Source organism: Mauremys reevesii, linkage group 15 (genome assembly GCF_016161935.1).
Source record: "Mauremys reevesii isolate NIE-2019 linkage group 15, ASM1616193v1, whole genome shotgun sequence".
Classification (NCBI taxonomy): Eukaryota; Metazoa; Chordata; order Testudines; family Geoemydidae; genus Mauremys; species Mauremys reevesii.
The window spans coordinates 19266030-19286554 of record NC_052637.1 but is presented as its reverse complement, the minus strand read 5'-3'; the positions used below and the strand labels follow the sequence as shown (position 1 = coordinate 19286554).

Sequence of the window (20525 nt, the reverse complement as noted above, 5' to 3'; positions counted from 1 at the left end):
TGCTCTAGGCTGAGCTGATTGAAGAAGTGGCTGCAGCTGGGGCCACGCCCCAAACTGAACAGGGCCTTATAAGAAGGCCAGGGAAGCCAGAAGCCCAGACAGTCTTCCTCTGCCTGAAGAGGAAGAAGGGCCTGGCTGCTTAGGAGCTGAGACAAGGTACCTAGGGTGAAGTAGGGCTGGGGGAGGCTGAGGAGCTGGGGAAGCTCCAGCCTAGAAAGCCCTAGGCTTGGCCTAGCGTAGGGCAACTGGTATTGGGGGTTGCAGAGGGCAGCCCAGGGGTAGGCCAAGGCAGCAGGTCCAAACCCTCCTTGCCTGTGATGAGTAGGTTGATACTGCAGTCTGCCCCAGAGTGTGGGGCTAGACAATGACTGGCAGTAGCCAATACTGAGGCAAGGTGGGGATAGAGGGTGAGGGTTCCCTGAGGAGGGGAGACCCTAAGAGAAAGGGGTTACTGCTAGGGGGCAGCACTCCATGTAAAAGGGCACTGGGTCCAGGGAGGGACACAGGGGCCTGAAGACAGGTGGATCACCAGCCTGCAGAGGGCGCTCCAGCGCTGGACTGAGCTAATTCCCAGAAGCACCAGCAGGAGGCGCTGCAAGGGGTGAGTCTGACCCTGTTACACCAAGACTATAAGAGAGTTCAAAAAAGAACTAGATACAGTCATAGAGGCTAGATCAATCAATGGCTATTGCCCAGGATGGTGTCCCTAGCCTTGGTTTTGCCAGAAGCTGGGAATGGGCAATAGGGGATGGATCACTTGATGATTCCGTGTTCTGTTCATGCCATCTGGGGCACCTGGCATTGGCCACTGTTGGAAGACAGGATACTGGGCTAGATGGACCTTTGGTCTGATGCAGTGTGGCCATTTTTATGTTTCTTATGGTTTTTAAGATACATCACATCTACTGCTTTCCCTTGTCACATTCTGGGGTGCAATCCAGATCAGTGAGAGATTGTGTCACCGCCTGCCCTATAACTCTGGGTGCCTTAAAATGCTCTGCTGCCTTGTCTGGATGCTCCCAGTCACATACAGGCATGTACTAACTGCCTGAGGGACAAGCAGTCTTGGTTCAGTAACTCTGCTTGCTGCACCACAGCCTTCCTCTGGTCTCCATCAGCCTTGGTTACTCTAGGCACCAGCAAAGCAAGCACATGCTTGGGGCGGCACATTTCCAGGGGTAGCATTCCGGCCATCCTTTTTTTTCCAGAAAAATCCACCAATGAATGAAAAAAAAAAGTAATACATGAAGATCAAAAAAATCTCCACTAGTGCAATAGGAGCGTGATGTGAAAAATATTGTCACATCGTGACATGGTCATTCATAATGTGAACATGCATAAATGTTTAAACGTTAATGGTTATTGATCAATTAAATCAGGAATCACGATTACTTGTGTGTACTGTGCTGGCCTATCGGCACCATTCATGCCAATTTCTGTGTCACGTCGGTGCCACTGGTTATAGGGTTAAAATGGCGGGAGAAAAAAGGAAAATGACTTTCCGGTGCTGCCTACCAGCAACAAAGAGAGTGGCTTCAGGTGAGCTCAGTTTCTCAAACTGAAATTACTAAAAAATTATTTGAGGTCCACCATGTCTCAAAATCATTTGTCAGGACTTGCATTAATTTCAACTGAAAGTACCATTGCAAAACAATTAGATTTCACTGAATTATTATAATCATACTAAATCAAAATTTATACTACTACGGAAGTATAAAATCCAGAAAAATTCAGTTCATATAAATTCTTTTAATTTATGAGAAACTGGGTGCACCGGTAGTCACTAACGTTTTTCGTTACAGTGTATAGTTGAACCCAAATTGTTTGTAATTGTGATTTTGTTAAAATTAAATGAGTACACTAGTAGGTAATTGTTTTATTTGACTAACTACAAATTCTCTGTCATTTAAAAAAAAATTTAAACAGTCAAAAAAAAACAGAAGAAAAAATAACATTGCAAAGTGCAAACATGTGTAAAAGCCAAAAAAGGGGGTGGGGGGCGGAGTGGCCAAACATTTTTTTGCTTGGGGTGGCAAAAAACCTAGAGCCTTCCCTGTTGCTTACTAATAGCCAGGTGACCCCAACACACACTAGGGTGACCAGATGTCCCGATTTTATAGGGACAGTCCCTATTTTGGGGTCTCTTATATAGGCTCCTATTACCCCTCACCCCCTGACCTGATTTTTCACATTTGCTGTCTTGTCACCCTAACATACACCCAGTCCCGAATTTCCCCAGAACTGTGTGCCCTGGGCCATTCAGAGGAATAATAATACTCATCATCCTGCCACATTAACTGGAGTTAACAATTACTTCAAGTAAAACACAGCACTGAAGTGGTTTAGATTAAAATAAAACAATTTTACTAACAACAGGACCTAGGTTAAGTGTTGCCAAGTAAATGAAATAAAGGCAGAGATGGTTACAAACATGAGAGTGAAAACATAGATCTAAAATCTAAAACTCAATCTAGCAAGGGACAGGCTTTGTTTAAGATGGCTTTGCTCACCATACTTTTGGTCCACCATGGCTGACTGTCTCTCAGTTAGGACCTTCCACAGAAATACAAGGTGCTGGTTTCCCTCGTCGTCTTAGGTGAAAGATCACTTAGGGGTTCACTGCCCCTCTCTTTAACGTTTGAAACACATGTCTCTTGAAGGTCATTATCCCTGCTTCCAAAAGCAGGAAGGCTTCCTGGGGTGCAGTCTCCTTTTCCCATTGATAGTTGAGTTGTTACCTCTTCCGGGGGGAGGAGTTAAGCAAGGCCACAGCACACACCCCGGTCATCAGGGGCACAGAATTCCTCTGGGGCTGCAGTGGGGAGAGCAAACTCCTCTGGCCCTGGGGCTGCGGAGGGTGGGAGGGACGGTCAGCTCCACCGGTGCCAGGGCTCCAGGGGGGAAAGGCAGCACCTCAGGCCAAAGGGTGATGGTCAGGGGAGAGGCAGCTTCTTGATGCAGCTAGTCCTGGAACCCACAAGAGGAGAGGCAATTCTTCATTTAGTCCTAAGTGGAACACATGATCTGGTCCAAGAGGTGAATATAGTGGGACAGCTTGATAATAGTGACCATAATATAATTAAATTTAACATCCCTGTGGCAGGGAAAACACCACAGCAGCCCAACACTGTAGCATTTAATTTCACAAAGGGGAATGACACAAAAATGAGGAGGTTAGTTAAACAGAAATTAAAAGGTAAAGCACAAAAGTACAATCCCTCTGAGCTTCATGGAAACTTTTTAAAGACACCATAATAGAGGCTCAACTTAAATGTATACCTCAAATTAAAAAAAATATAGTAAGAGAACCAAAAAAAGTGCCACCATGGCTAAACAACAAAGTAAGAGAAGCAGTGAGAGGCAAAAAGGCAACCGTTAAAAAGTGGAAGTTAAATTCTAGTGAGGCAAATAGAAAGGAGCATAAACTCTGGCATATAAAGTGTAAAATTAGGAATGCCAAAAAAGAATTTGAAGAACAGCTAGCCAAAGACTCAAAGTAATAGCAAAAAATGTTAAGTACAGCAGAAGCAGGAAGCCTGCTAAATAACCAGTGGAGCCACTGGATGATTGAGATGCTAAAGGAGCACTCAAGGATGATAAGGCCATTGCGGAGAAACTAAACTAAATTCTTTGCATTGGTCTTCACGGTTGAGGATGTAAGGGAGATTCCCAAACCTGAGCCTTTCTTTTTAGGTGACAGATCTGAGGAACTGTCCCAGATTGAGGTGTCATTAGAGGAGGTTTTGGAACAAACTGATAAACTAAAAAGTAATAAGTCACCAGGACCAGATGGTATTCACCCAATAATTCCGAAGGAATTCAGATGTGACATTGCCGGACTACTAACTGTGGCTGTAACCTCTAATTTAAACCAGCTTCTGTACCAAATGCCTGGAGGATAGCTAATGTGATACCAATTTTTTTTATTTAAAAAGAGCTTCAGAGGTGACCTTTGCAATTACAGGCTGGTAAGCCTAACTTCAGTACCGGGCAAACTGGTTGACAAGATAGTAAAGAACAAAATTGTCAGACACGTAGATGAACATAATTTGTTGGGGAAGAGTCAACATGGTTTTTATAAAGGGCAATCATGCCTCACCAATCTACTAAAATTATTTGAGGGAATCAACAAGCATGTGGACAAGGGGGATCCAGTGGATATAGTGTGTATTGCTTTCTGAAAATCAAAATAAGTAGTTATGGGTTAAGAGGGAAGGTCCTCTCATGGATTGGTAACTGGTTAAAAGATAGGAAACAAAGGATAGGAATAAATGATCAGTTTTCAGAATGGCGAGAGATAAATAGTGGTGTCCCCCAGCGGTCTATCCTTGACTCAGTCCTATTCAACATATTAATTAATGATCTGGGAAAAGGGGTAAACAGTGAGATGGGAAAATTTGCAGATGATACAAAACTACTCAAGATAGTTAAGCCCCAGACAGACTGTGAAGAGCTACAAAAGGATCTCTCAAAACTGGGTGACTGAGCAACCCTAACAAAATGGCATATGAAATTCAATATTGATAGATTCAAAGTAATGCACAGTGGAAAACATAATTCTAACTATACATATAAAATGATGGGGTCTAAATTAGTTGTTACCACTCAAGAAAGAGATCTTGGAGTCATTGTGGATAGTTCTCTGAAAACATCCACTCAATGTGCAGCAGCAATCAAAAAAGCAAGCAGAATGCTGGGAATCATTAAGAAAGGGATCGATAATGAGAGAAAATATCATATTGCCTCTATATAAATCCATGGTTTGCCCACATTTTGAATACTGTGTGCAGATTGGTTGCTCCTTCTCAAAAAAGATATATTGGAATTGGAAAAGGATCAGAAAAGGGCAACAAAAATGATTAGGGGTATGGAACGGCTGCCATATGAGGAGAGATTAATAAAACTGGGACTTTTCAGCTTGGAAAAGAGATGACTAAGGGGTGTGTGTGTAATAGAGGTCTATAAAATCATGACTGGTGTGGAGAAAGTAAATAAGGAAGTGTTGTTTACTCCTTCTCATAACACAAGAACTAGGGGTCACCAAATAAAATTATTAGGCAGCAGATTTAAAACAAACAAAAGGAAGTTTTTTCCCCCCCACACAACACACAGTCAACCTGTGGAACTCCTTGCCAGGGGATGTTGTGAAGGCCAAGACTATAACAGGTTCAAAAAAGAACTAGATACATTCATGGAGGATAGGTCCATCAATGGCTATTAGCCAGGATGGGCAGGGATGGTGTCCCTAGCCTCTGTTTGCCAGAAGCTGGGAATGAGCGACAGGGGATCGATCACTTGATGATTACCTGTTCTGTTCATTCCCTTTGGGGCACCTGGCATTGGCCACTATTGGAAGACAGGATACCGGGCTAGATGGAACTTTGGCCTGACCCAGTATGTCCATTCTTATGTTTCTCCTGCCATGGGAAGCACAGAAAGCACATCTCCAAAAGCAGCCAAATTTTTATTCTTGTACACGCCACTGACCTCCTCGTTAGCTTGATGCCTTTGTTTATCTTTTATGTAAATGTATCTTCATTGTCTCTGCTTGGCAACCAGGCTGGTTAGACAACAAAAAAACATTTTTATTTTTTTTTACGATCCAGACATGCTTATTCTTCTTCGAGTGATTGCTCCTATCATCCATTCCAGGCCGGCAAGACATTTGATTGAACTTACCGCTGATGCAAGCGCCAGCTGCCGCGTGCACCGTGCGACTCTCTCTCTATTGGAAGCCACTTATATGCGACCCCGTCCCGGGTGCCCGAGCCGCCGCCGCAGCACCGCCCGAGGTCTCGCGCTCACGCTCACGCTCCCGCACCGCACGCGGGCGCACACCCACGACGACGCCCACGCCCACGACGACGCCCGCGCCCGCGCTCGTCGCTCCGCCAGTCCCGCACCGCCCCAGTCGCGGCGCGTTTCGAGTCCCGGACGCCCAGTCGCCCGTCGCCGCGAGTCCGGCCGGGGCACCGCGAGAGGCGGCACCGTCGCAGCCGCGAGGCCGCCGCCGCGCCGCCGCAGCCAGCCCGCCGCCGCGCCGCGGTTGAGCTCCCCGCCCGGGTTCGCGGGGCGGGCTCCCGGAGCTCGTCGAGCCGCGCGCCCCCCGCGCCGCGCCAGCGCGCCCACCCCAGCGCCGCACCGTCCACACACACCGGCCACGGCGCGGGCCCCGCGGCCGCCGCCGCACCCCTGGCCGACCCCCTCCTGGCTGCCCACCCTCTGGCCGCTTCCAGCTTCCCCTGGGGGCCAGTTGACTTCCGGGCAGGGTCCCCACCACAGAGGAGATGAACAGGCCCCCTCCCACCGACAGCCCCCGGCTCGGTGCGGTCGGTACGGTAAGCCACTGTCAGCAGGCCACCCCCCCCCCACTCCACAGGCCGCCGCACTTGCACTTGAGCATGAAGCTTCCAGCGACGACGAGCAGGCACCGGAGAAGTGCTACCGGTGCTCCTCCTCCCTCCCCCTCCCCCCCGGTGGCAGGGGCGGGGCGGCACCGCCGGAGCCCCCCCGCCTCAAACTCACAAAACTCACAGGACCTCCATCCAGGCCATCAGCTAATCAACCACCCCGTGAAGAAGAGAAGGAGGTCAGGGGGAGGATCACGACGGAGGGGGGGGACGGACGCCCGGGGAGGCCGCGCCCCTTCATTCGACAACAGAAGAACAATGCCATGCTCTGGCAGTGGCCCTGCTCTCAAGATATACATTCAACATCTTGGGCTGTGCCCAAAAATTTGAGCAGAGCTCACCCCGCAGGATTCCCGCAGGTCGTTCTCTGCACTGCTGGAGAAAGAGCTAAGCTAGCTTGATTAAGGCAGCGGTAGACAGCGCGCGGCGGACCGGACTCGGGGCCAGGACCATAGCAGGGGCATGGCGCATGCGGCGATTGCATGGCTTCTCTCCTCCAGAGGTCCAGAGGTCGCAGGAGCTTCCTCTTCCTTTCTTTCGGGGACGTCTAAGAAGAGAAGAAAAGACTGATACCAAACTTCAAACCCTGAAGGACGGCAGAGTGGCGATCCGCGCATGCACCACCCACCCACCGCCGCTCACCCCTTCAACCTTCCCGCAGCACGCTTTTCCAAGAATACAACAGACCTCGCGCCTCGGCCCGCCGCTTTCCCTTCCGCCCCAGGGCGGGACCATCGGGCGGCGGGCAGGCCCCTCACCCAGGCCCGCCCCCCCAAAGCCTCGGGGGCCCTTGGGCGCCCGCGGGCTCCCGCCTCTCTCCACTCAGGCCTCACCCTTCTGCCAGGCGTGGTCATCCATCCATCAGACAGCTGGTCATCAGCACGTCCACAGCGGCTACGGCTACAGTTCATTTCGCCCCTCCTCTCCCCCACCCCACCCTCCCCACCCTCCCTCCCTCCCTCTCTCTTCTCTCCTCTCTCAGTCTCTCCTCTGAGCGCTGGTCCTGTCAGAGGGAGGTGAGTGTGCCCCCAGCAGGGGCAGGCAGGGGCAGGGCATCCCCCCACTCGAGGCAGGGGAAGGCTCGTCCCCAAGGCCTCCCCCCCATTTAGCCTCCGGGACTCACAAGAGACACCAGCTGAAGCTCAAGTTGAGATGGGGTCCCATGTCCCCTTCCCTTCCTCCTTGACCCTGATCCTGGGACTGGGATTGCTGCTGCTGACATTGCTGGCAATCCCCCTACAGACGCCCCTGCCCCTCCCCCCCTCCGCTTCCCTGGTCAACGCTCCCTATTAGTCTCCTTCGCCTTCGCAGGCAAGTGCACGCCGCGGTGGTCGCGCAGCCCTCGCGCATGTGCCGCCGCGCCCACGCCGCGTCGCCGCGCGGCCGATGCCTCCACTCATCCACCTCGACACATGGCTGGCGCCACCCCTGGATTTGCGGCGCTGTCTCAAGCTCTCGAGATTCTGAATCTGTTCCTCCTTTGTCCCTCCCGCTCCAGTTAAAGTCTAGTTCAGTTCAGAAGAGTGACTCCAAGTCGAGCGGCTCAGCGGTCCTGGGCAGCAGGCACCGCTCCGCTGTCCTCTGCACAGGCGTCCCTCGGACTCTCCGGCCATCCGGCCTCCCTGATCTCTTCCTCTCGCTCCCATGGCCTCCTCCGCTCCCACATGGCAGCAGCTCCGCCCCCACGCCGGTGCCATCTTTCCCCATGTGCTTGCCGTCGGCGCGCGCCCTGCCCATGGGCATCGCTAGACATGGTGTCCCCAGACATGCGGGTGACGGCCCCTCCTCGGGCGTGGCGGTGGGGGTGGGGCTCTCCTGTGCTGGAGGGACCCTCGCCACGCCCGCCACCACCCCACCCCTCGACGCCGGAGGCCCCGCTGCGCTGGGCTGGGCACTGTGCTGGGGGCCAACCCACCTGGGCTGGGGGCTCACCAGCATAGCAACCCACACACGTCCAGGAGCAGCCGCCCCCGGGAGCTCTCTTCCTGACTCGCCTCCCTGCCTGCTCTTGTCGTCCCCGCTGTGCCGGTCGCCACCACAGCCATGTTTACAACAGTGCAGCGGGTCCAGCCATGCGCACGCGGCGCGTGCAGGCATTGCTCCCTCTGGATGGGGCGCTAGTCCTCCTTCTCGCCGCCCGCGGCCAATTTTTTTCTGCCTTTTCTGAAGGTAGCCCCGCCGCCCTCGCAGGCCTCAGCACAGTCCTTCACTCCTTCAGTGGTCCCTTCCCCTTTCATCCTTCCTCTCACCATGGGCTTTTCCAGATCCTTCCTTTCAACAGATCTTCTTCCCGGGGGCTTTCCCCAGATAGAGGTTCTGCTCCCTCTCTCTTCCTTCCCAGGCTCCTCTTCTCCAAGGCACTCTCAGAGCCTCATCTCTTTCTCGCTCCTCCCTCCCTCTTCTTCCGCACGTCTCCTCTTCCCGCATTCAGCACCGAGAGACGCATCCAGCTCGCATCTGCAGCGCCCGCTCCGCCCTCGGCTCGCTGTGCTGCGCGACTCTGCTGCTCGGCACCCATTCCCGTTCGCCTGCTCTCCCCCCGCCACCTCCCTCCTGCTCCGGCTGTCACTTCCACCCACCCACCACTTCCTCTGCAGCTTGGTTCCTGAGTGGCTGCAATTTGGTTGACCGTCCAGACTGTCCTCGACTACCTTTGGTACCTCAAGGGTCAAGGCCTGCAATCTCGTCCCTCAGAGAGCCTACATCTCGAAGAACACCAGTTACTACAGGTGAGTAACCGTCTTTTCCCCAAGCACCCTGTGAGCTTTGATAGTTCAAGGTACTACACATGTAAATTGCTATTCCATTGTCGCTGGTTGTTGTCAGTTGGCTTGCGTGTGTGTGTTCTTTCAGTCTTGTGCAGATAGCTGGTTTAGCAGACCTCGATAGTACCAGACAGTGTTGTTAATTGCCGAAGGCTGGAATGTCATTGCATTAGTACTGCTGCTCAGGCTGCCCAGTGCTTCTGTCCTTGGACAGCCAGTAAGGTAGCCTGCTCATTCAGCAGACTTCAGTGTTACTCATAAAGAAAGACCACAGGCACAGTTCAGTGACAAAGGCACTCAGCCAAGTTTATTGCCCCCTAGGCACAGTATTAGTGCCCTGGCTCTGTGGTTACTGGTACACAGACACATGAGTGCTCAGTGGGCAGCAAGAGTTTCTGCCATCCCCATGGCCATGCAAAGAATTAAGGCAGAGTACCCCATTTATAGGCTAAAAAACAAACAACTAACATACACACCACCTTATATATTTCATGACATCTGTTTGTTATCTCCCTTTGTTCCTGATATCTTGAACAAAACATCCCTATTCATTATTCTGTCAAACCATCTTATCTTGTACTAGATTGAGATGTATCTGAACTAACTGGAATAGACTTATGTAACTATCTAGTGCCTAGTACACTAGCAACAACTTTGCCAAGTTCATGTGCTGGGCAGTGAATTTGTACATGTCTGCTTTAATACACAGCCTGACTTTGGTTCACAGCCTCTGGTTGAGGCCTCAGCTCTTGTACCAGGCCCAGTGCTCCAGGCTCTCTCTCACCCTCCTTAATTTGTATTCAAGACCTGGGCAGACCTGTTTCTACCTTGTTCAAATATAGAGTTAAAAACACAATATCAGAGGACAGTCACAACTCCACATGCAGCATTGTCACATGTATTCACAATGATATTATTGACCAGTGTGATGTTAGTTTTTAAATGATACCACAGAAGGCATTGTTTGTACAAACATCATTGTAGTACTGTATAGGGTGTGAATACAGGGGTGCTTATGGTCTCACCCCTCTAGCCGCTAGGCCAATAATCCTGTCAAAGATGGCAATTAAGTTGTTTTGGCAAGATCTGGTCTTGACAAATCCATGCTGGCTAATCCTTATAATCCTGTTATCCTCTAGATACTTACAAATCAATTGTTTAATCATTTGTTCCAGTATATTTCCAGGTATCTAAGTTAGGCTGACTGGCCTATAATTCTCTGGGTCCTCTTTCTTCCCCTTTTTAAAGACAGGTACTATGTTTACCCTTCCCCTGCCCTCACCCAACCTCCAGGAGCTCTCAAAGATGATTGCTAACAGTTCTGAGATAGCTTCATCTAGCTTCTTAAGTATCCTAGGATGAATTTCATCAGGCCCTGCTGATTTGAATACATCTAATTTATCTAAGTGTTCTTTAACCTGTTCATTCCCTACTCTGGCTTGTGTTCCTTCCCCCTTGTCAATATTAATTGTGTAAAGCATCAGGTCACAATTAACCTTCTAGTGAAGACTGAAGCAAAATAGTCATTAAACACCTCAGCCTTAGTGCTGTCATCTGTTATTAGCTCTCCTTCCCTGCTGGGGAGTGGACCTACGCTTTCCTTTGTCTTTCTCTAACTCCTAATGTACTCATAGAAGCTCTTCTTATTGCTTGTCACATCCCTTGCTATGTATAACTCATTTGCTGCCTTAGTCTCTCTGATTTTGTCCCTATATGCTCGTGCTATTCTTTTGTACTCTTTGCTAGCAATTTGTCCACTTTTTGATTTTCAGGTTGCCAAGGAAGCCTGATGCAGCCATATTGGCCTCTTTCTATTTTGCCTATCTTCACATCAGGATAGTATGCAGTTGTGCCTTTAATATTGTCTCCTCTAAAAACTGCCAGATCTTCTGAAGTCCTATTTCCCTTAGATTTTCTTCCCATGGAACCTTACCTATCAGTTTTCTGAAGTTGTCTTTTTTCTGGACTATTTGCAATAGTTACTCTCAGAAGATTTGCCTCTTTTAATTTACTATAATTACAGTCGGGGCGCTGGAACAATTTGTACAGTGGGGGTGCTGACAGCCATAGAATCAAACTGTAAACCCTGTATCTGATAGAAACCTCTTCAACCCAGGGGGTGCAGCAGCACCCCCAGCACCCTTTGTTATGGCACCTATGATTACACTGTTATCATTTTTTCACAAATGAATAAAAATACAATTAAAATACACACATTTAGAAGCAATAGTAAAATTCAGTATAGCCAGACTTCTCAAAAGCTGGGAATTCTACATACAAACTATTTAGAAATAGTTGAGTAAACAAGGTTCCTTTAATGAACTTACATGGTTTTAAATACCATTATATTGGCTCCTTGGGTATTGCTGAAACCCGAACGGTGGGTTTGCAGAGCCAGCAGCATCTGCTTTCCTCAGGGCCCCTTGCTCTGTGAGGTCCATGGAGTTATGGGGCTGGAATTGTTTGAATAGGGAATTAAATTATTTAATGGGAAACTGACAAAAAGTGAAACAGAATCTGATACTGAAGGGGCAGCTGAGCAGGGGCTTTGAAATTGTTTTAATGTTGACTTAGTAAGAAGTGACTCGAAAGGACAGAAATGTGTGAAGGAAGGGCTGTAATATGGCATTCGTGCTAGAAAGTGATTTAAGATCAAACTCTGTATTTAAAATTAGAACAAGCTGGAAATTTCAGATATTTCTTTCCCATTTAGCATTGGATTGGTTTATGAAATACTGTGCCCAAAAGAACTAAATATGCAGGAGTTTGTAATTCTTTGCAAGTTCATTTCCAGTTCAAAGTGAAAGTGTATCTAGAATCATTATTACACTGCAAGTACTCTGAGCTCCCAGCCTGAGCACCTGTCATGTAATCATCTTGAGCCTCTTTGTGTATAAGGAATTAGGTCATAATTAAATACTGGCAATGAACTGGAATGTCTTTAGGATTAACTATTCATCTGTGTGCTTCAGCTGCAGATAGCAATAACTGAGGCTGCACATGTCACTCTAGTTTTTAGTGTTATCATGAATATTGACAGGAAGAGAATGTATGAAGAATCTGGGGCACCTCCCACTTCTTCTGCATGGCTGTCTGGGCAGTGCATGTACCTGATGGAAGGGGGAAAGGACGGAGGGTCAGAAGAAAGGCAGCCACCTGCTCCACGTGGACTGTGAAAGTGTATATCAGTGCGGTAGGTAGGGAGAGATGGTGAACAGTGCAATGAGGGGTCTGCCAGATGCTTACTATTTCACATTTGTGGACAATATATACCTTCAAGTCTGTGGCACTGCTATGAGTACCCGCATGTCCCACAGGATGCCAGCATTTTTATGGCTGACTTGGAACAACGCTTCCTCAGCTCTCGTCCCCTAATGCCCCTACTCTACTTGCACTACATTGATGACATCTTCATCATCTGGACCCATGGAAAAGAAGCCTTTGAGGAATTCCACCATGATTTCAACAATTTCCATCCCACCATGAACCTCAGCCTGGACCAGTCCACACAAAAGATCCACTTCCTGGACATTATAGTGCTAATAAGCAATGGTCACATAAACATCACCCTATAGCAGAAACCTACTGACCGCTATACTTACCTACATGTCTCCAGCTTTCATCCAGACCACATTACATGATCCGTTGTCTACAGCCAAGCTCTAAAATACAACCGCATTTGCTCCAATCCCTCAGACAGAGACAAACACTTACAAGAGCTCTATCAAGTGTTCTTAAAACTACAATACCCACTTGCTGAACTGAAGAAACAGGTTGACAGAGCCAGAGGAGTACCCAGAAGTCACCTACTCTAGGACAGGCCCAACAAAGAAAGTAACAGAATGCCACTAGCCGTCACCTTCAGCTCCCAACTAAAACCTCTCCAGCGCATCATCAAGGATCTACAACCTATCCTGAAGGATGATCCCTCACTCTCACAGATCTTGGGAGACATGCCAGTCCTCGTTTACAGAGAGCCCCCCAACCTGAAGCAAATACTCACCAGCAACCACACACCACACAACAAGAAAACTAACCCAGGAACCTATCCTTGCAACAAAGCCAGTTGCCAACTCTGTTCACCCATCTATTCAGGGGACACCATCATAGGACCTAATCACATCAGCCACACCATCAGAGGCTCATTCACCTGCACATCGACCAATGTGATATATGACATCATGTGCCAGCAATGCCCCTCTGCCATGTACATTGGCAAAACCAGACAGTCTTGACAAAAAAGAATAAATGGACATAAATCAGACATCAAGAATTATAACATTAAAAAACGAGTCGGAGAACACTTCTACCTCTCTGGTCACTCAATTAGACCTAAAAGTCACAATTCTCCAACAAAAAACCTTCAAAAACAGACTCCAACGAGAAACTGCAGAACTGGAATTAATTTGCAAACTGGACACCATTAAATTAGGCCTGAATAAAGACTGGGAGTGGATGGGTCATTACACAAAGTAAAAATTATTTCCCCATGCTAATTTTCCCCCTACTGTTACTCACACTTTCTTGTCAACTGTTTGAAATGGGCCATCCTGATTATCACTACAAAAGTTTTTTCTCCTGCTGATAATAGTCCACCTTAATTGATTAGTCTCGTTAGAGTTGGTATGGCAACACCTATTTTTTCATGTTCTCTGTGTATATACATCTTCCTACTGTATTTTCCACTGCATGCATCAGATGAAGTGGGTTTTAGCCCATGAACGCTTATGCCCAAATAAATTTGTTAGTCTAAGGTGCCACAAGTACTCCTTGTTCTTTCTCCTCTTACTGTTCTGTCACAGCATGACTGTTCAACTTCTGCTTCTGGGGGGTGAGGAAGAGCATTTGTCCCTCCTTGTGTGGATTTGTTTAGCTTGAGTTCTTGTAAACTTGCAGACTCACCCCTGCGGCGCCTCCTGCTGGTGATGTCTGGGAATTAGCTCATTCCATCTCTGGAGTGCCCTCTGCAGGCCAGTGATCTGCCTGTCCTCTGGCCCCTGTGTACCTCCCTGGACCCCAGTGCCCCATTGACCTGGGGTGCTGCCCCCCTGGCAGTAACCTCTTTCAGCCTCAGGGTCTCCCCTTCCCAGGGGAACCGCCACCCACTATCCCCACCTGGCCTCAGTGTATGGCTACTGCCAGTCATTGTGTAGCCCCATGCCTACTCATCACTGGCAAGGTTGGGTTTGGACCTGCTGCCTCTGCCTACCCCTGGGCTGCCCTCTGCAACCCCCAGTACCCGTTGGCCTTGTGCTAGGCCACAGCCTGGGACTTCCCAGGCTGGAGCCCCCCCAGCTCCTCTGCCTTTCCCCAGCCCTGCTTCACTCAGGTACCCAGTGTCTGTCTCTCCCTGCAGCCAGGCCCTTCTCCCTCTACAGGGAGAGGGAGAGTCTGACCCTTCTGGTTTCCCTGGCCTTCTTATAAGGCCCTGTGGCTCCATTTGGGGAGTGCCCCAGCTGCAGCCACTTCCCCCAGTCATCCAGTGTTTTACCTTGCCCAGCCCTAGCCCTCTGCAGGGCTTTTCCCCAACCCCTTCCAGGCTGGAGCGGGTGGTCACCCCACTACAGTACTGTACATGCCTATCCCATTTACAAATCTGGATCACTTGTGAACAACAATGTGGGAATATGTGCACACAACACACACACAAACATATGCACAAATAAACATACACACAGACACACACAGCCAGTGACCACACCAAACAAACCCATATGAAGCACCTCAAAATAAATCCAAAAATTGTTTCTTCAATAGATGTAATTATTCTTCTGGACTCCATAAAATTGAAAACTAGATTAGCATATGCCAAAAATGCCAGTCATGCCAAATAATAAACAAACCCAAAGGAAACATGCTGATATTCATATCTGTCAGCAAAACTGCAGGACAGAGTAGCAAACAAAATACAGATGATGTCTCATGATTTATGTAAGAGAACAAAACAGTTCTCTTCTCTATTGTATTAAAAGCATGGTAGAAATGTGCAGATAAAGACACAGGGATGATCTGTGAAATCTGCTATGTGCACCCACAGGGTCCCATTCATGACCAGAATGCAACTTGCTTTCCTTGGTTGCCAGATTAAAAGAGAGGAGAGATATTGTTTTCAGTTAAACACCATAAAGACTGAGAGGAAATGTATCACCAGATCTGCAGGAACCCTCAGATTTTACTTTGATTCCCCTCGTGTGTTTAAGAGAACTTGGGATGGGGCAGGGAATGTTAACCCATGGGAAGAAAGTCAAGATAGGTGAGGTAATCTTTAGCTCTGGGTAAACTTGGAAATTTGTCTCTGTCATCAGCAGAAGTTGGTCCAATAAAAGCTATGACCTCACCCACCTTGTCTGTCTAATATGCTGGCACCAACATGGCTACAACAACACTGCATAGCCCATGGGAAGAAACTTCCCGTTCTTTTTCTCCTGTTGCAGGAACACAGCTTGTGGGGGAGGAAGAGGTCCATTCTGAAGGTGCCTTTATTATGCTGTCCTTTAAAAGAGCCTTCTAAATCTCACTTTCTTCAAAGACTTCCTCTGTCTCCCCAGTTGTGACTTCTCCTTCGCTGCTATCCGACACACTTGCCCTGGGGTAGGGCTCTCCAGTACGTCCTGGCTCTGAGCTAAGATCTGCTCTCCCATTCAACAGCACCTGCTGGAGCTGCGCAGCCCAGGGCTCACTCACTTCCACACACAGCCTGTTATTGGCAAAGTGCTGATGTTTTTGCTTCTTTGAATATTTCCCCAGATATTTGATGTTTTCCCCAAGGAAGCACTGCATGCAGCCAAATGGATCAGCCAGCAGGAAGCGGGACCATTGCTTTTGGAGTTCTGCTTTCACCTGTTGGAAGAAGAAAACAACCTGACACGAGGTATTTCTGTGTGGTGACTTTCATGCAGGCAAAACATGCTGGGCTGACAGCCCTGCAGACTGGCATTTCAGCTACTCACAGAGCAGTGTAAGAACAAGCAAGCTGCAGTGTCTCAGCCTTGCCTTGGTGTGAGCGCACTACGGGACAAAGCGGAGGTCAGCCCCCAGGGCCAACTCAGACCTGGACTTTCTGATTCACCTGCCAGCAAGAGGGTTGTCTGTGAAGTAGCTGTTGGGCGTGGCTGCCTGTCTAACAGTAAGTGTGTAGAGACCAGCAACTCATGTCGAACAGCCCACTTAGCAGCTGGCTACCATGACTGAAAGGTGAAAGACTGCATGCCTCTGTCAGTCCCCTAAGCTGTCAGGCCCTGCTCTAGGGTGACCAGGCAGCAAGTGTGAAAAATCGGGACAGGGGGTCGGGGGTAATAGAATCCTATATAAGAAAAAGACCCCAAAATCGGGACTGTCCCTATAAAATTGGGACATCTGGTCACCCTACCCTGCTCCATTCACTACACTATAGAGGGAGTGACAATGACTCCTATGTTTATATCCCCAAACACTTTCTTTTACGGTGACTTTTTGAAATGCTTAGTACCACTGGGGATTGCTGCAGGACTTTGAAATTGGGCAGGAGATAGTCCTGGGGCCAGGGCAGTGATGTCTGGGCAGATTTGTGTGTTCTGGTCTGTGGTTTGTATAATACAGCTGCCCTGTCCCAAACCCTGAATACTGTATAGCCTGCCGCATGCATCGTCCCAGTGGCAGCACTGCACATGGAGTTGTAATTCCAGACAGCACAAAGACAAAATGGATCCACAGCCCTACCACAAACAGCATCAGTGTACCCTTTGGCTTAGGAAAAGACCACTTCGTAAAGAGCTGGCCGGCCAAGAGTTAAAGTCTTACTTTTGCTGAATTATATTAATATTTCTGTGCAATTTGGAAGCCTTGTCATTGAGCAAGGCCTACTCTTGTGCAGGCAGGTATCAGCCTGTCTTACAGGAGTAGCTGAGCGGTTGCTCTATGTCACTTCTAAGAAAGCTAGGAAGAGAATTCCAGCCTCTAATACAGAAACTCCAAGTCTTACCCTCTCACCATGATTCTTCTCAGGAAGAGGTGATCAAATGAACATGCTTGTCAGTAAAATAGTTCTACTGCTGCAGAGGTCACCCAATGTATGATGTCCTTCACAAGTGGCTAGGCCAAGGGGATAACAGCCTACTATCACTGACTGCTAATAGAGGTAGCCTTTATCTTAAGTGTCAGAGATTAGGTGCTGTGGAACTGATGGGGCTGGTTTGCTGCTCATGATCTAGGCAGGAGTTGTTAGTGTTGCACATTATAGAATTTATGTTTTCCATTTTTTTAGAAAAGAAACCATATAAAAGCTACGCTAAACAAACATTATTATGGTTTCCAAGTCCAGAATAAAAGTTGCCTATACATCCACACAAACGGGGAAAAATTAAGGTTTCCCTTGTCCCTATAAGTCGAGTGTTTGACTTTGCAACTTTAATAATGTTCTTTTAATGTAGATTTTGGGTTTGTAATTATAGGTGGCACAGGTAATGATGCCTAAAGTTAAGGTTGCCTAACACTTCCTGTTTTCAGTTGCCTATGCTAAACTTTAACTTTTTGGGCAGAATTTTTTCATGCAAGATGTCTGCTTCAGGCTGAATCATTTTGGAAAGTTTTAGCAACAATGGTTCAAGATTGTCTGATGATATTAGGAGAAAATACATTATTTTGCTGATGTTAATTAAATACTAGTAAGAATTTTCTGAGAGATTACCTAGTGCCTCCATGCTTTGGAGTAGGGACTTGAAATTGGCAGGTGTCAGAGACCTGCCTTTTGCTGTTCCTGTGAAAAAATGCTCATTTTTTGCCAAATTATGAACCTTTGAAAAATCTCAGTTTGCACATGCTAAGTAGCCTTTTTTGGAGTTTAGCATCTTCACATAATTCAACTGCCATCTGTATTGAGCATCCTCCAACCCCTCACAGCTCCTGTGTTCCAACTGGATTACATCTTCCCTCTGATTGAATCATCATGCTGCATCATGAGAACTCCATGACTACAGCGCACCATAGCGGATGTAGTCCAACCAGGGAGCCCAGCCCACAGAATGGGAGAATGAGACACTCGTGGTAGCTCAGGCAGACACAATTCAATATTGAAATGAGCCAACATGAAATGTTTCAATCTAGGGATGTCAAAATGTTTAGTTTAGAATAAAATGTTCCAGCATTTCTGAATCAAACATTTCTGGAACTCTCAATTCTGTGAAAAATTTGACATTTTGACTTGTCATCTCTATGGGACTAAACAATTTCAAAATATTGGAATTTCCTGCAGGATGGAAATCCTGATTTTTTGCTTCTTAAAATTCAGACTTGACCTCTGCCTGAGCTAGAATTTTTTGAGAGTTTTAGCAAAAATGGGTCAGTTATTTCCAGGAATAATTTTAGTGAAAACTACTTTAGTCTTGACATCAAACATTTTTTTAAACTGGTTTTATCAACTGTTATCATGCCTCCATGCTGTGGAGAAGGAAACTGAAATGCCTATTAATGGAATAATCCTATGACCAGAATGTTGTCTTTCACTGTCCCCATAAAAATTGCCATTTTCACATGCACTGTAGAATTTCTTCAGAATCTATCCCTTATTTTTCTGAATATCACACATGCTTCTAGGCCTCAGTGAACCTCCGGTATTGTATGTATGTGTTATGTAAATAACTAGAACTCTGCACAGGAGATAGAGAAAACAGTTCCTCCTGGTCTTCCAGTTAGATATATAACCAGCTATTTGTAAGAGCCCTTACCCAGTTATGTGTGCAAATGCAGCCATATGTTTGGTGTACTTCTGTTTTCCATTTTTGCAACTTTGTATGTTATGTGGGTTTAGGCTCTCCTTGTGTAGTTAACCATAAAAGTTATTTATTGAATAATAGTGATAAGTTGGTTGCTTCTCTCTCTCTTGCTGAACTTTACTCTTTTGTGTTTTTAGCTTCCTCCCATCATTCTACAGCAACGCTTCTTTTACCTAAGCTAAAGATCCCAGCAGCGCCCAAAATACAGTGGGGTTTGCTCATCAAGTAGGTTACTGCCAGTACAATTGTGGTGTGAGAGTGGGGATAGAGATGTGCTGAATCTGGAACACATAAGGGTAACAGCTTGAAAGTGCTGCTTGACCCAGTCCATGGAGTCCAGGGGCATATAAGGGGAAGTAGCTTGAAAGTGCTGCTTCCTTCAGCCTAGTGAGTCCAAGGACAAATAAGGGGTCAGCTTGACAGTGCTAACTGACCCTGTCCGCTCAGACTTGCTCTGTTAATTATGTGTGGGTGTGTTCAGCCAGTCCTGGGGCTGGAGAAACCCAGCCCTAGGGAACCTAGGTCCTGCAGGATAGCTCCACTGGGAGGGGACTTGCAGAAGGGCTAAGTAGAGCTCCATATGAAAACACAAGTGACACAAGCAGTACATTGATAGAATTACAGAACCCCCACTCCCGCCCGAAGAGTAACCCAAATAAATGAGCATACCCCAAGGTAATGGGCAAATCTGGTAATACCCAGGTCTCTGGGGTTCCAGTTCATTATGACTGTGGGTCAGATACTGGTCTTAGGGTATGGCTACACTTGCAGCTGTACAGTGCTGGGAGTTAAACCTGCCTTCATACAGCTGAGTAGGGAAAGCGCTGTCTGGCCACACTGACAGCTACCAGCGCACTGTCATGGCCACAGCTGCAGCATTTGCAGTGGCAGTGGGAGCGGTGCATTATGGGCAGCTATCCCAGCGTTCAAGTGGCTGCAACATGCTTTTCAAAAGGGATGGGGTGGAGTGTGACAGGGAGTGTGGGGGGAGAGAGAGTGGATTTTTGGAGCCGATACTGTGTCAGCTCCCTGCCTTGCAAGTTCCGACCCCGCTCCCTCCTTCACCCCTCTTGCACTCACTGAAAGCAAACAGCAGCTGTTTTTTTTTTTTCACAGACCAGATAAGCAGCCCTCTCCAAAACGGACCCTTCCCCTCCCCACAGCGCCGCCTCTCTCTTCAAGCAAACATTAGCTGTGAGTGTTCCAAAGGAGCCCCACCCCCGCCTGCCTCTGCTCATTCACAGCAAACAGTAGCTGTGTTTGTTTTTTTGATAAGCAGCTCCTGGAGCCCAGAGTTCACAACAAAACAAAGAGAGGCATCACAACAAAACAAGGAGAGGAACCTTCACTTAAAGGATTATGGGGAGTTTCCGGAGGTCAGTCACTGGAGCATCAGCGTCTCAGCCACTCCGCACCAGCTGTTAATCCTCTCGGGGAGGTGGAGTACCTGCAGCGCTGTAGCCACGGAGATACAGCTCTGTATGTGCCTTGCCAGTGTGGACGGGGAGTGAGTTACAGCGCTGTGGGTGGCTTTATTGCGCTGTAACTCTCAAGTATAGCCAAGGCCTTAGTTACTCCAGTGTAAATCTAGAGCAGTGTCT

The 20525-nt window shown here is 47.9% G+C and overlaps 1 protein-coding gene and 1 long non-coding RNA gene across 2 annotated transcripts in view; one reads left to right on the top strand and one right to left on the bottom strand.

Annotated features, from left to right (window-relative positions):
* The first annotated feature begins 116 nt into the window (after positions 1 to 116).
* On the top strand, positions 117 to 18807 carry LOC120383429. The gene is made up of 3 exons (XR_005588472.1): positions 117 to 156; positions 15923 to 16046; positions 18053 to 18807. It is a non-coding gene; the product is annotated as an uncharacterized LOC120383429 (long non-coding RNA).
* The window catches only part of GLP2R (glucagon like peptide 2 receptor), a 135418-nt gene continuing 130255 nt past the window's right edge, over positions 15363 to 20525 (bottom strand). Inside the window, exon 13 of the mRNA XM_039501579.1 lies at positions 15363 to 16015. Coding sequence (XP_039357513.1) covers positions 15683 to 16015 — 333 coding nt within the window. The 3' untranslated portion in view covers positions 15363 to 15682. The remainder of the gene's footprint in view (positions 16016 to 20525) is intronic.